Source organism: Misgurnus anguillicaudatus, chromosome 1 (assembly GCF_027580225.2).
Source record: "Misgurnus anguillicaudatus chromosome 1, ASM2758022v2, whole genome shotgun sequence".
NCBI lineage: Eukaryota > Metazoa > Chordata > Actinopteri > Cypriniformes > Cobitidae > Misgurnus > Misgurnus anguillicaudatus.
The window spans coordinates 21,477,847-21,490,203 of NC_073337.2; the positions used below are offsets into that span (position 1 = coordinate 21,477,847).

A 12,357-nucleotide genomic window follows, 5' to 3' on the forward strand; every position below is an offset into this window, starting at 1 on the left:
TTTCTCAACTATATTTTATAAGTTGTGACGACAACTGATTTCTGTTGGCATGACTTGTAAATCTGAGTTGATTTAACGAAAAATTTAAGGCAGCAAAGTAATTTTTTTACAGTGTACAGTATTTTTCATGTGGGTCAGCCTATAAACGCCCCTGCTGGTCAGGCGCGCTCTTGCAGGCTTTCAAATTTCCCGGTCAGTGCGCTCTTCCGGAGCTCAGTTTCCTGCCCGTCTCCGTTTATCTGCACTCAACTATGAGGGACGGAGGAGACTGTCGGTTCCGCTTATCAAAATGACTCTCCACACGTAACCGCCGCGCGCGAATGACCCGATTCTGGTGTACACTGGGCGACACGGACCAAAACATTGCCTCGACCCTGCCAAAAGAGCGATTATAATGCCACAGTGCGCGTGCCCGGGGCCGCTGTCAGGCGTCCAGCTCAAGCGTCTGGAGGAACACAAGTACAGCGCGTCTGGTCGCTCGCTCCTCGAGCCGCCCTGTCAGATATACTGGAACTGGTTGGTCCAGCAAATCCCGACGTGGGTCGCGCCCAACACGCTGACCATCATCGGACTCATCGTGAATATCGTCACGACGGTCATTCTCGTGTATTACTGTCCTACGGCCACGGAGGAGGTGAGTGGAGGCGAAACTTATCGCGCTTGATTGACAGGTGATGCTTTGCGGTCTATTTAAATGCCCTGGCGCGTCAGATATATAAATAAACATATTTTGGATCGCATTGCTTTCGGTGGTGCTGAAGCGAGTCGTTTTAAGTAACCGTAACGGTATTGTGGCTTAAGTACGTGCACAACATTTGCATTAATGCATTTGTCAGAATATTTTATCCTAAAAGATACCCCTGTATAATCTACACTTTTCTGGGATTTGAACACTTGACCTTTGCGTTGCTAACGCAATACTGTACCAACTGAGCAGCAGGAACGCTATGACGTACTTATGATTGAAGGCAAAACCTTGTGGCGTATCTTTTAATGTGAAACTCTGGATTACGTAATGCATTTAAACCCAAATGATAGAAAAGCACAATGATGTCTGGAAACGAAACCATGACGTTTGTGTTGCTAACTCAGCGTGCTACCAGTTAAGCTACAGAAATCCAGGAACAAACAGTTTGTCTGTTTGTTTGGTGCCTTTCTATCTCATTCTGGAGATCACTGTGACCTCAGGTCAGCGTGTGTGTTGTATTTCGAGAATCACAGACTATAGTCCACGTACAAAGTCCAAATCATGCTGTTTATTACTCCATACTGTTCTGGGGATTGCTGAATGCATAACTTTAAGGCACCTGTTGCCTTTATAAAAAACAGATAACGGGTGCTTATATTGAACTTTTACCCAGAAACAGACTCATCTGATAGTGTAATGGCCCGGGGTTTTTTAGTAACGCTCTGAATTTGTTCATAAGCATGCTATTCTTAATCAATTGACAGCAAAGAACCAAATATGCTCTTTTCATTTACATTACTATTAATATTTCATGCACATACTATAATCAATGCATCCAGGCAAAGATTTCATCAAGCAACCACTTATACCGCAATTTCGATTACTACGCATTACTTATGCAGATGACTTTCGAAGCATAATTTCTCATTGCCGTTTGCAAAGTGGCTAAACTCACAGACCTAATGGTAAGTGGTTTGCCCTACCATTAGCCTCATTTTTGGTTTCACACATACAGAGATCAAAGTCTCTGGCATTGGCTAAACAAATAGTATATTTTAATAGCATGTATCATTTCATAGCACTTCACAACATAATATTGGTTATTCATGACCGCTATGCTAGGGCTGTGCAAAAATATCGATACAGCTAACTATCGTGATAATTTTTCCACGATAGTGTATCGATATTTCCATCTCTACTGTCGATATTTTTGAAAACCCATCAAATCCCTCTGTGTGCGTCAAACAACCTCCTCTGCCGCTGCTGTAGTTGTCGCTGTCCAGTTGTCTGTCATAAACAGTAGGGATGCACGATATATCGTCCGACATATCATTATCGGCCGATAACTGCTTATTTTTAATATTATCGGTTATCGGTCTGATAGCAAAATTAGGCCGATAAATGAAAGACGATAAATGATGGATTATTTTGGTTTGTTGAACCACTTCACTTACTCATTGCTGGCCATGTGGAGTTTTGATTGGTGCTTTCTGTGACATAGCACGAAGATGACACATGTTGCGGGCTTAAGAAGAGTATGCTAGTCTAGCGCAAGCCAGGCCAAGATGTCCGCGGTCTGCGAGTTTTTCATTGTGAAATTAATATGAATATTTATCGGCATATATATATATATATATATATATATAGGTTATCGGCCCCCAAATATAAAGAGTTATCAGTTATCGGTATCGGCCAAAATTTCCATATCGGTGCATCCCTAATAAACAGCCAATGTCTCAGAAGTTAGCGGGAGCGAGAAAGTGGCAGAAAATAAAAAAACCTGCAGCTTTCAAAGCTGACGTGTGGAAGAAATTTGGCTTTAAAAAAAGTGTAAAAAAAATTCAGCTCTATTTTTTTACCTTTTTGATAAAAAAATAGAAAGTATTGCAATGTATCACAACATGCAACGTATTGTATTGTATCATGACACATGTATCGTGATACGTATTGTATCATGAGGCCCTTGCCAATACCCAGCCTTACGCTAAACTCTATAGACTGCTGCAGGGATGGCATATTTTTGTAGGCTAACCTGGAAGTTAGTGGGATACTGGTTCCCACGCAAAAAAGCCCATACATTTTTCCCATAGCCTTTTGGATTATTGCAAAAAATAAGCTTTGTGTTTAACAAAAGTTTATGTACACTTGCACGTTTTGTTCAAAAAAACTTCACAGATAAACACAACTCTTATGATTTTGAAGTCAAATTTTGACTGTTTTCTAGTAAACGCACTGTTAATAATTTCTGTAGAAATTACAGTACTACTGGCAGCTGTTTGCCAGTAACTTACTGTAGATTTAAATGTATGTTATTTACTGTCTTAGTTAAATTAACATTTAACATTCAGATTAAGTCTTTATTTTTTTCAGAATAAGTAAGGAATTATTGATGACGGGCCATTGAATTATAAGAAAATAATGCACACCCAAGGTGGTAATGCGGCACGACGCGAAGCAGAGTGCGAATTATTTTCAAATAATTCAAAGGACCGGAGTCAATTATACCACGGTTAACACAAACATTGCTCTGGTGCCTATTTTTAAGACATTTGACAAGTTAGGTGTGCGGTTATCAAAAAATAATGCATACCCACAGGACATTTCTCAACCAATCAGAATACAGTATTCAACAGACCCGTGGTATAAAACTAATATAACACACTCATGCAAAGCATTCTGGGAACCAAAATCTGAAGGAATAAACAAAAAAAGTTTATCAGAATTTCTGGTTTCCCAGAATGCTTTGCATGAGGCTGTTATTTTATAGTTTTATTCTGTAAAGACAAAGACTTGTTAATGTTTAATGTTCATTTCAGCTGCATAACTACAACAAATGTCATACATTTTGCATTCAACTGTTAAAGATTAACTTGTTGGACAAATGTGTAAGTGTATTTAACTTTTGATAAACACAGAGCTTATTTTTTGTGATAATCCAAAAGTCTATGGGAAAAATGAATGGCCCTTTTTGTGAGGGAACCAGTGTCCTGCAAATTTCTGGGCTGGCATACGAAAATTCATCATCCTTGCAGCACTCTATTGCATCCTCATTTACTATAGTTTTATACTAAATTGTATAAATAGAGTAAGGTATAAAATACTTATATTTCCCTTTCATTTATAATATAATGCATTGGCATGTAGCGATCATGACTATATCGACATAAAATGGCCTTTAAAAAAGAAAATAATATCGACTATCGCCATTATTTCTGGGGCAATTAACCGACTTATGAAAAGTAGCTATAGTGACAGGCCTAGTAATGCATATTACAATATATATTTCCAGTCTAATTTGAACGTTCAGGTTATACAGAAAGATACAAAGTGAAAGTATAGTAGATAAGAAAGGGTCCGAATATGAAAGTTAAGAGCCCGATATTTAAAGCAAATAATTATGCAAGTGCTCTCCTAAAATCAATTCATATGTGTAGCAACTTTATTTTAGTTGACTAATAATGTGTCTGCATTAAGTTCGTCAAATTTTTAAAATGATGCCTCTCTAAGGGAAAGAACATAGTGTAGATATAGTATCTATGAAAGCAAACAAGATAACCGTCTCCTTTTGTGAAAAAGTTTCTGATAGGTTTTTGCTATCTCACACAAAGCTACCAGGAACACATTCATATCAACAGTTAGAGGTCAAAGTTTTGTCTACGCTTTTGTTTTCTCTCCTTGCAGAAGAGATTCATCTACTTAAACTATGAAAAAACTAAAAGATACAGATTTGACAGTATTTACATGTGACTAGAGAATTGCTACTAATTCCCTTCTAATTTGACTCTATGGTAAAATGCTTCTTGGCTTTAAGCCCAGTCAAACTTGAAGAACTGGGTAAAGTGTTTTCAAAAGGCTTTCGTCATCGAGTTAGGCTTAAGCATTGTTAGCGTACATAGGTCTTATGACATGACTGTATGCTTGTCATATTTGGGAGTGTAATGAGGCGGATAAAAATGAGTTGTTTTTCCATTAAGCTGTTTGAGGATGATTTGCAAGTATGGTTATTGGTTAAAATGGCATTTATGGCTTAAAAGGGATGAAAATTATCGCATGATTAACTCGCCCTCAAACCATTCTTGATGTACACGATTGTCTTTTTTGGACGAACACAATCGGAGTTGTGTTGGAGAATGTCCTGGCTGTTGCAAGCTTTATAATGGTAGTAAATGGTGCTTCTGATTTGAAGCCCAAAAAAGTCCATACATCCTTCACAGAAGTCATCCACACGGCTCCATTGGGTTAAGGGAGTAGTCCATACAAAAAACAGGGCCCATTGAATTTTCATAGTATGAATAAAAATGACTATGGTCAAGTCAATTGGGACTATTTTTTGAGTAAACTACTTCTTTAATAAAGGCCAACTGATGGCAATCGATGCGATTTTTGTAAGGAAAGTATTGATATTTAAAACTTTACAAACTAAAATTAACTAGCTTAAAGGGACACTCTGCTTTTTTTGAAAATATGCTCATTATCCAGGTCCAAACATTTGATTTTTACAGTTTTGGAGTCCATTCGGCTGATCTCCGGGTCTGGCGCTACCACTTTTAGCATAGCTTAGCATAATCCATTGAATCTGATTAGACCATTAGCATCGTGCTAAAAATAACCAAAGAGTTTTGATATTTTTCCTATTTAAAACTTGACTCTTCTGTAGTTACATCTTGTACTGAGACTGACGGAAAATTAAAAGTTGCGATTTTCTATGCAGTTATGGCTAGAAACTATACTCTCATTCTGGCTTAATAATCAAGGACTTTGCTCCATAACATGGCTGCAGCAGGCGTAGTGATATTACGCACTGCCCGAAAATAGTCCACTTTAGGTTACTTTCATGTTGCAGCAGCAAAGTCCTTGATTGTTGCACTAGGGTGAGAGTATAGTTCCTAGCCATATCTGCCTATGCTAATGGTCTAATCGGATTCAGTGGATTGTGCTGGGCTGTGCTGAAAGTGGTACCGCCGGACCCGGACATCGGCTGAATGGATTCCAAAACGGTAAAAATCAAATGTTACTCTAGGGGAGCTGGAAAATGAGCATATTTTCATATGAGCCGTGTGGAGAATCCCTTACGAAAATTAACCATGGTTCAGTTAAAGATATTAACATTCAACAAGTACCATAATAATCTCTTAAACTCACTATATATTTACTCCTTTTTAGGCTCCAGGCTGGGCTTTTATTCTTAGTGCTTTAGGCCTTTTCATTTACCAGTCACTGGATGCCATTGACGGCAAGCAGGCCAGACGGACCAACAGCAGCTCGGCTCTTGGGGAGCTCTTTGACCATGGCTGTGATGCTGTCTCCACAGGTATAATCAGTCTCCAACCTTACATATCACATATTTAGAGCTGCTTTTAAAGGTAGAAAGGATGGGTATTACTGCCCTCATACTTGGCATTATGTATTTAAAGTACTAAAGTGACTGAAACTTCAGTGAAAAGAGCGATCTGTGGGAGATTAGGCTTATGTTTTTCACTAGCTGATGATTTAATTGTCAAGGCTGTTTTTGACATTTAAGGGCATTCAGGTGCAAAACCATATAAGTGTGTCTGACATCACATATTTTCTTGTAAATCACCATTTTTATCAGGCTCTAATGTTTAATTTCACTTTAATGGCAATGAAAATTCAGTATTAGTCAGTAATTGAATGGTCTTATTTTCACCAATGTCAGTTTGGTCATTTCATTGGTATTTAACAAATTTGATTGTCTTTCTCTGCAAAACCCTCTAAGTGCATGCAAGCTTTTTTTGGGAAACAACTCCACAAATAACTTTTTTGTACAAGCCGCAGTAAAAAGTTGCAAAATCACTAAAGTTGAACTAGAATCACTGCAAATGATGAAATTCAGAATTCGGGTTGTATTCAGGTCTAAAATATTCACAATGGTGGTTTATCCAATTCATCTTTCATGCATTTAGATGACTTTTCTTATATGGGTCTGTATATATAGTAATATTAACACCACTGTAATCGTATTGCTGTCTCCACAGTGTTTGTCGCCGTGGGAACGTGTATATCCTGCGGGATCGGCACTTCCCCTAACTGGATGTTTTTTTCTGGCTTTGTGGGCATGTTCATGTTTTTTTGCGCGCACTGGCAAACATACGTGTCTGGAACTCTGCGCTTCGGATTGTGAGTACGAATGAATTGAGCCGATGTAAAGTTAAATGTTGATGTTTTTATTCAACGATACAATTTCATATTTCTGCAGGGTTGACGTGACGGAGGTCCAGATTGCTATTATAATCATGTACCTGATGACAGCTTTCGGAGGTGTGAGTCTTTGGCAAACTATGGTACGGCACTTAACCTTCTTAAAATATAGACTGTAATAATAGATAGTGCTCACTGTTGATCTCCCTAAATTAAGTCCTTGACAGGTGTCAATCAAAACTGCCAACCATGTATAATACATCAATGGCTGAAGTTTGTTCTTTACGTAGACCTTTTAGTTTACTCTCTGCTTCCTTTAGAAGTCAAACAAACAATGAAAATGTAAATATGGGTAAATAATCAGTCACCCATAGACATGATTTGGCAAAAAAAGCAGATGATGTCAACATCAGCCCCTCTTATTTTATAAAGCATGTAAGCCAAAATAAGGGTCATCCAAATCTTTTTCACCCAGCTGCCCGTGATCGGAGTAAATCTGCAAACCCTTCCGATTCTCGGCATCATTGGCGGATTCCTGTATTCAACCTATTGCTACTTCTACGTCATTCTCAATGGTGGTGTGGGCAAAAACGGCTCAACTGTTGCAGTAAGTGCGTAGCAGCAACGCATGCTTTTAGCTAACAGGGCATTCGGTGTCCGACTGTTGATATTAATAGTCCATGTCTTTCCTCAGGATACCAGTGTATTGTCTCCTGGTCTACACATTGGTCTCATTCTTACCCTGGCCTTCATCATCTTTAAGAAGTCCTCCAGTCAGCTTTTTGAGCACCATCCCTGCCTCTATATCCTTACCTTTGGTATGGTGATTGCCAAGATTTCCAATAAGCTAGTGGTAGGTGGTGCTGGTACCTATATGAAAATAGCATAGGGACTTTAAATTCATTAAAAGCTATTGTTATCCAGTCGTAAGTTCATTTAAGGGACATTCCACTTTTTAAAAAAAGAAGTACCAATTTTTTTAGCTCTCCTAGAGTTAAACATCTAACCTGCACCATTTTGTAATCCATTCAGCTGATCTCCGGGTCTGGCGCCAACACCCCCAGCATAGCTTAGCATAATCCACTGAACCTGATTAGACCATTAGCATCACGCTTAAAAATAACCAAAGAGTTTTGATGTTTTTCCTATTTGGAGCTTGACTCTTCTGTAGTTGCACCGTGTACTAGGACTGAAAGAAAGTTGAGGGTTGCGATTTTCTGGGCAGATATGGCTAGGAGCTATACTCTCATTCTGGTGTAATAATCAAGGACTTTGCTGCTGTAACATGGCTGCAGGAGGCGCAATGATATTACGAAGGAGTCGAAAATAGTCCCCTAAGTAACTTTCAATAGCTGGGGACTATCTTTCGGCTGCTGCGTAATGGCTGCCGCCATGTTACAGCAGCAAAGTCCTTGATTTTTATGTCAGAATGAGAGTATAGTCCTAGCCATATCTGCCTAGAAAATCGTAACTTTTCATTTTCCTTCAGTCTTAGTACACAATGTAACTACAGAAGAGTCAATCTTTAAATAGGAAAAATATTAAAACTGTTTGGTTATTTTTTAGCGCGATGCTAATGGTCTAATCAGATTCAATGGATTATGCTAAGCTATGCTAAAAGTGGTACCGCCAGACCCGCAGATTGGCTGAATGGATTCCAAAACGGTAAAAATCAGATGTTTAACTCTAGGAGAGCTGGAAAATTAGCATATTTAAAAAAAGTGGAATTTCCCTTTAACAGTTATCCATAATATGAGTAACATGCTGTATTTCACAGGTGGCCCACATGACCAAAAGTGAACTTCATCTTCATGACACAGCCTTTATTGGTCCTGGACTCCTCTTCCTCAACCAGTACTTTAACAGCTTCATTGATGAGTACATTGTCTTGTGGATTGCCTTGGTGAGATTTTAGCCATTTAGATTTAACATTCGCTTTTACGATCCATATATGATAAGTCAATCCGTCTCGTCTCTCTTCTGTGATGTTCAGGTGCTGTCCATGCTGGATCTGGTGCGTTACTGCACAAGTTTATGCCTGCAAATCGCCTCCCATCTACGAATCCGGGTTTTCAGCATCGCCCCGCAGGGCCACACCCATAAAGACTGACAATTTGCCCGGCGGGAGGAGGAAGCGGGATCTAAGGATGATGATGTCATCCCGCTTCTTAATCAAGAGCAGGAAAGCACCACAAACCAAAACCTTAATGGCCTTGACAGCGTCACTACCACAGACTAAATAAGGGAAAAAAATCTGCATTGTTTTGCCAGGTTTGACTGGAACATTCGAGTACAACCAGCACATTGTTTAATTTTTGTTAATCACGCTGGACTGTATCTCACTGGATGAAAACGAAAAGAGTTTAGACGCTAAACGAAACCTACAAAATGTGGCTTCCTGGGCCAAAGGGGGCTTAGCCAAGTTTTGTATTGCCTCAAAAAAAAAATCATTAATTGTGAGATATCCAATCATGTTAAATAACAAGTTTTTAATTGGCAAATTTTTTATCAAAACGTTTTTTAGATTTACAGTAAACATAGTGAAACCAACAAGTGTTCGCAGTTCATCTGTCAAGCTTGTTTGGTTGAAGTATTGTTTTAATTAGAGCTTCTGTCAAAAAAAACTTTTTCGTAAAGTTTATACAATAGTATCAATAATTGTTTTTGGGTTTGATCATATTGTCACAATTTTTAACAATACAAACGAAGGCTACAAGTGTCATTTGGGCATCAATTAATAGCAATTAATGTACTGTTGCTTTAAACAAAATCATTTATCATACAGTATCAATGATTCATTTAGGTTTGTGCTTTACAAAAGTAAAACATTTTATAATGTATATGATATATTAGAAGTTCAACAAAAGCAAGTATTGAGGACATTAAAGATCCTACGTAAAGTGAAAGAGAAGTAAAAACTGCCCATGGTTTACCCCACAAAACCTATTTTACCTTTTTTCAGTGGTTTTTTTCCTATTTGTAGATACTGTTAGACTTTATATGACGTAAAGCATACACAAAAAATGCCAAACAGCCATTGTAGCTTTTAAAATGACAAAGAGACTTTTTGTGATTGTCCAGTGATTACAGTGTACGTAATTTATTTCATTACGACTGAATGTGTGAAATTCAAGCCTGTTGAAAATATTAATTGCATTTAATTGTCAAGGATTATGGTTGTGTGTAAAAACAGACACGCCTCTTTTTAGAACAGCTCCACCCCTTTTCCAATCACTTAATTGCAGTTTGCTCCGACTTCCTGGTTGTATATCTGTACTTCCTACGAATGGGCTGCCACTGCGTGTTTTAAGGTGATGTTAAGGAGGCGGTGATCTTTCGTGACTGTTTCGTGATACGCTAACTGACAGCTCTGCCTGCTTTGAATCATCTCCTCCCAAAGGGCTAATTAAACAAATAAATTTTGTGTGATTTGAATAGAGAACAGTGTTAAGTCTGGTTTCTTGTGTTTTGATACTATAAAAGTTTAAAAGTTAAAGGGCTGTTCACATAATAACGATAACTATGCCATTCTCTTTAATATAAAACAATTTTTATAGTTCACACCACAACGATAAAGATACAATGAATGGTTTTGTTGGGATCAGGGTTTTTTTTTTCAACTGATGAATGCTAAATCATTGACAGCCAATCAAATCTGTTTGAACTTCAAGTGCACACACATTAGAAATGACAGATGACACTGTGGAGAAGCTCACTGCTGAGGTCCATAATATAAAATTACCTCAGGTATGCAGCGCTGATGCAGTTGCTGTGAAATTGACTATGTAATGCTTTTTATTCTACTATGTCGACTACGCCAAAATGTAAGATATTAGATTACACAAACTACTAGATTCGCTGTGTAATTGCAACAAAACAATATGCAGTATTCGTTAATGCCATTAAAGGTGATTTGCGTGAATACCGCACGCCTGAGCACATTAACAGTTAAGTTATCATTATCGTCCCATGATGTGGACGCTAATATAGTTATCATTATAGTTATCGTTAAATGGTGAACGGCCCTCAACTCTTTCCCTGCCAGCATTTTCAAAAAAAGTTTTTTTATGATTTTCACAAAAGTTTAATGACTTTCAGAAAATGTTCCCTCTTTAAATATATAAACATACAATATATCAAATGAAAGAACAGGACCTCTGCTTTCAAAAAAAAAAAAAAAATTATATATGGGTAGGTTTCTTCAAAAATACAAAATTGAGCAAAAAGCTAAGATAAGTGAATTTTTTGTGAAGGACTTAAGAGATCAGATTCAGAGGGATGATCAAAACATACACAGAGTTTGAACTGTTTGCCCTGATACTTCCGGGTTTAATAAGTTGGGTAGGAGCACCACCTGGAAATACGCAGAAATACGGATTGCCGGAAGAACTCGTCATTGGCAGGGAGGCAATTTCTCTTAATTGACGAGGTAACTCGTTTAGGGCGGGGAAAGAGTTAAGGCTGAAGTCCTTATGGCGAATTAAAGGACTAGAGTGTAGATTTTGGCGGCGTCTAGGGGTGGGACTGAATTGCAACCAACGGCTCAGTCCACAGCTCACCCCTCCTTTTCGAAACGCGTAGAGAAGCTACGGTAGCCGCCACACGATAAACACATCATCTGAGATGAAAAAAATTAATGTCATTTATTAATGTATATTGAATATTTGTATTTATTATTAATATTATTATTATTGTTAATACATAATCATAATTATTATTATTACCGTTATTATTAAGATTGCTGTTCCCTACATCACAAAATATTATCATCCTCAGCATCTTTTAGTGTAATATTATAGTTGTGATTATTATTAATAATATTAAGTTATTATTATGAACATTACAAAATATTCCTGTAATCAATATTATTATTGTTATACATATCATTATTACATAAAACTAGTGCTGGGCAAAGATTAATCGCGATTAATCGCAAACAAAATAAAAGTGATTTTTTGCCTAATATATGTGCGTGTACTGTGTCTAATTATTATGTATATTTAACCACACACACATTCATATATTCATTTCAGAATTGTTTTATTTATATATCATTTTTTTAAATATATATTTAATATAGATTATATAAAAATATAAATAAATATATATAAACATGTAAATGTTTCTTAAATACATACATGAATGTGTGTGTATATTTATACATAATAATTAGACACAGCACACACTCATATATTATACCAATAATCACTTTTATTTTGTATGCGATTAATCGCGATTAATCTTTGCCCAGCACTACATAAAACATATTATTATAACATAAATACCTATATATTATTTGTTTATCATTTTTGCTTATTGTCAATGCTTTATAATAATAATATAATAAGCATAATTGCTGTTATTTTGTGTTCCGTTTAATTGTATGTTTTGCACTTTTAATAATAAAAAAAACATGACAAAATGCACTCTGTAGAGCACTGTCCGTTTAGTGCTACTGTAGAAACATGGCGGCGCAAAATAGCGACTTTCATATAAGGAGACCCGCAGTG

General features: G+C 37.2%; 1 protein-coding gene across 1 annotated transcript; it reads left to right on the top strand.

Annotated features, from left to right (window-relative positions):
- The first annotated feature begins 210 nt into the window (after positions 1 to 210).
- On the top strand, positions 211 to 10,289 carry chpt1 (choline phosphotransferase 1). The gene is made up of 8 exons (XM_055190449.2): positions 211 to 634; positions 5,852 to 5,999; positions 6,685 to 6,826; positions 6,906 to 6,990; positions 7,323 to 7,454; positions 7,542 to 7,700; positions 8,625 to 8,750; positions 8,841 to 10,289. The coding sequence occupies exons 1-8, from the start codon at positions 395 to 397 to the stop codon at positions 8,955 to 8,957; spliced, it is 1,149 nt and encodes a 382-aa protein (XP_055046424.2). The 5' UTR covers positions 211 to 394; the 3' UTR covers positions 8,958 to 10,289.
- Positions 10,290 to 12,357: the final 2,068 nt, after the last annotated feature.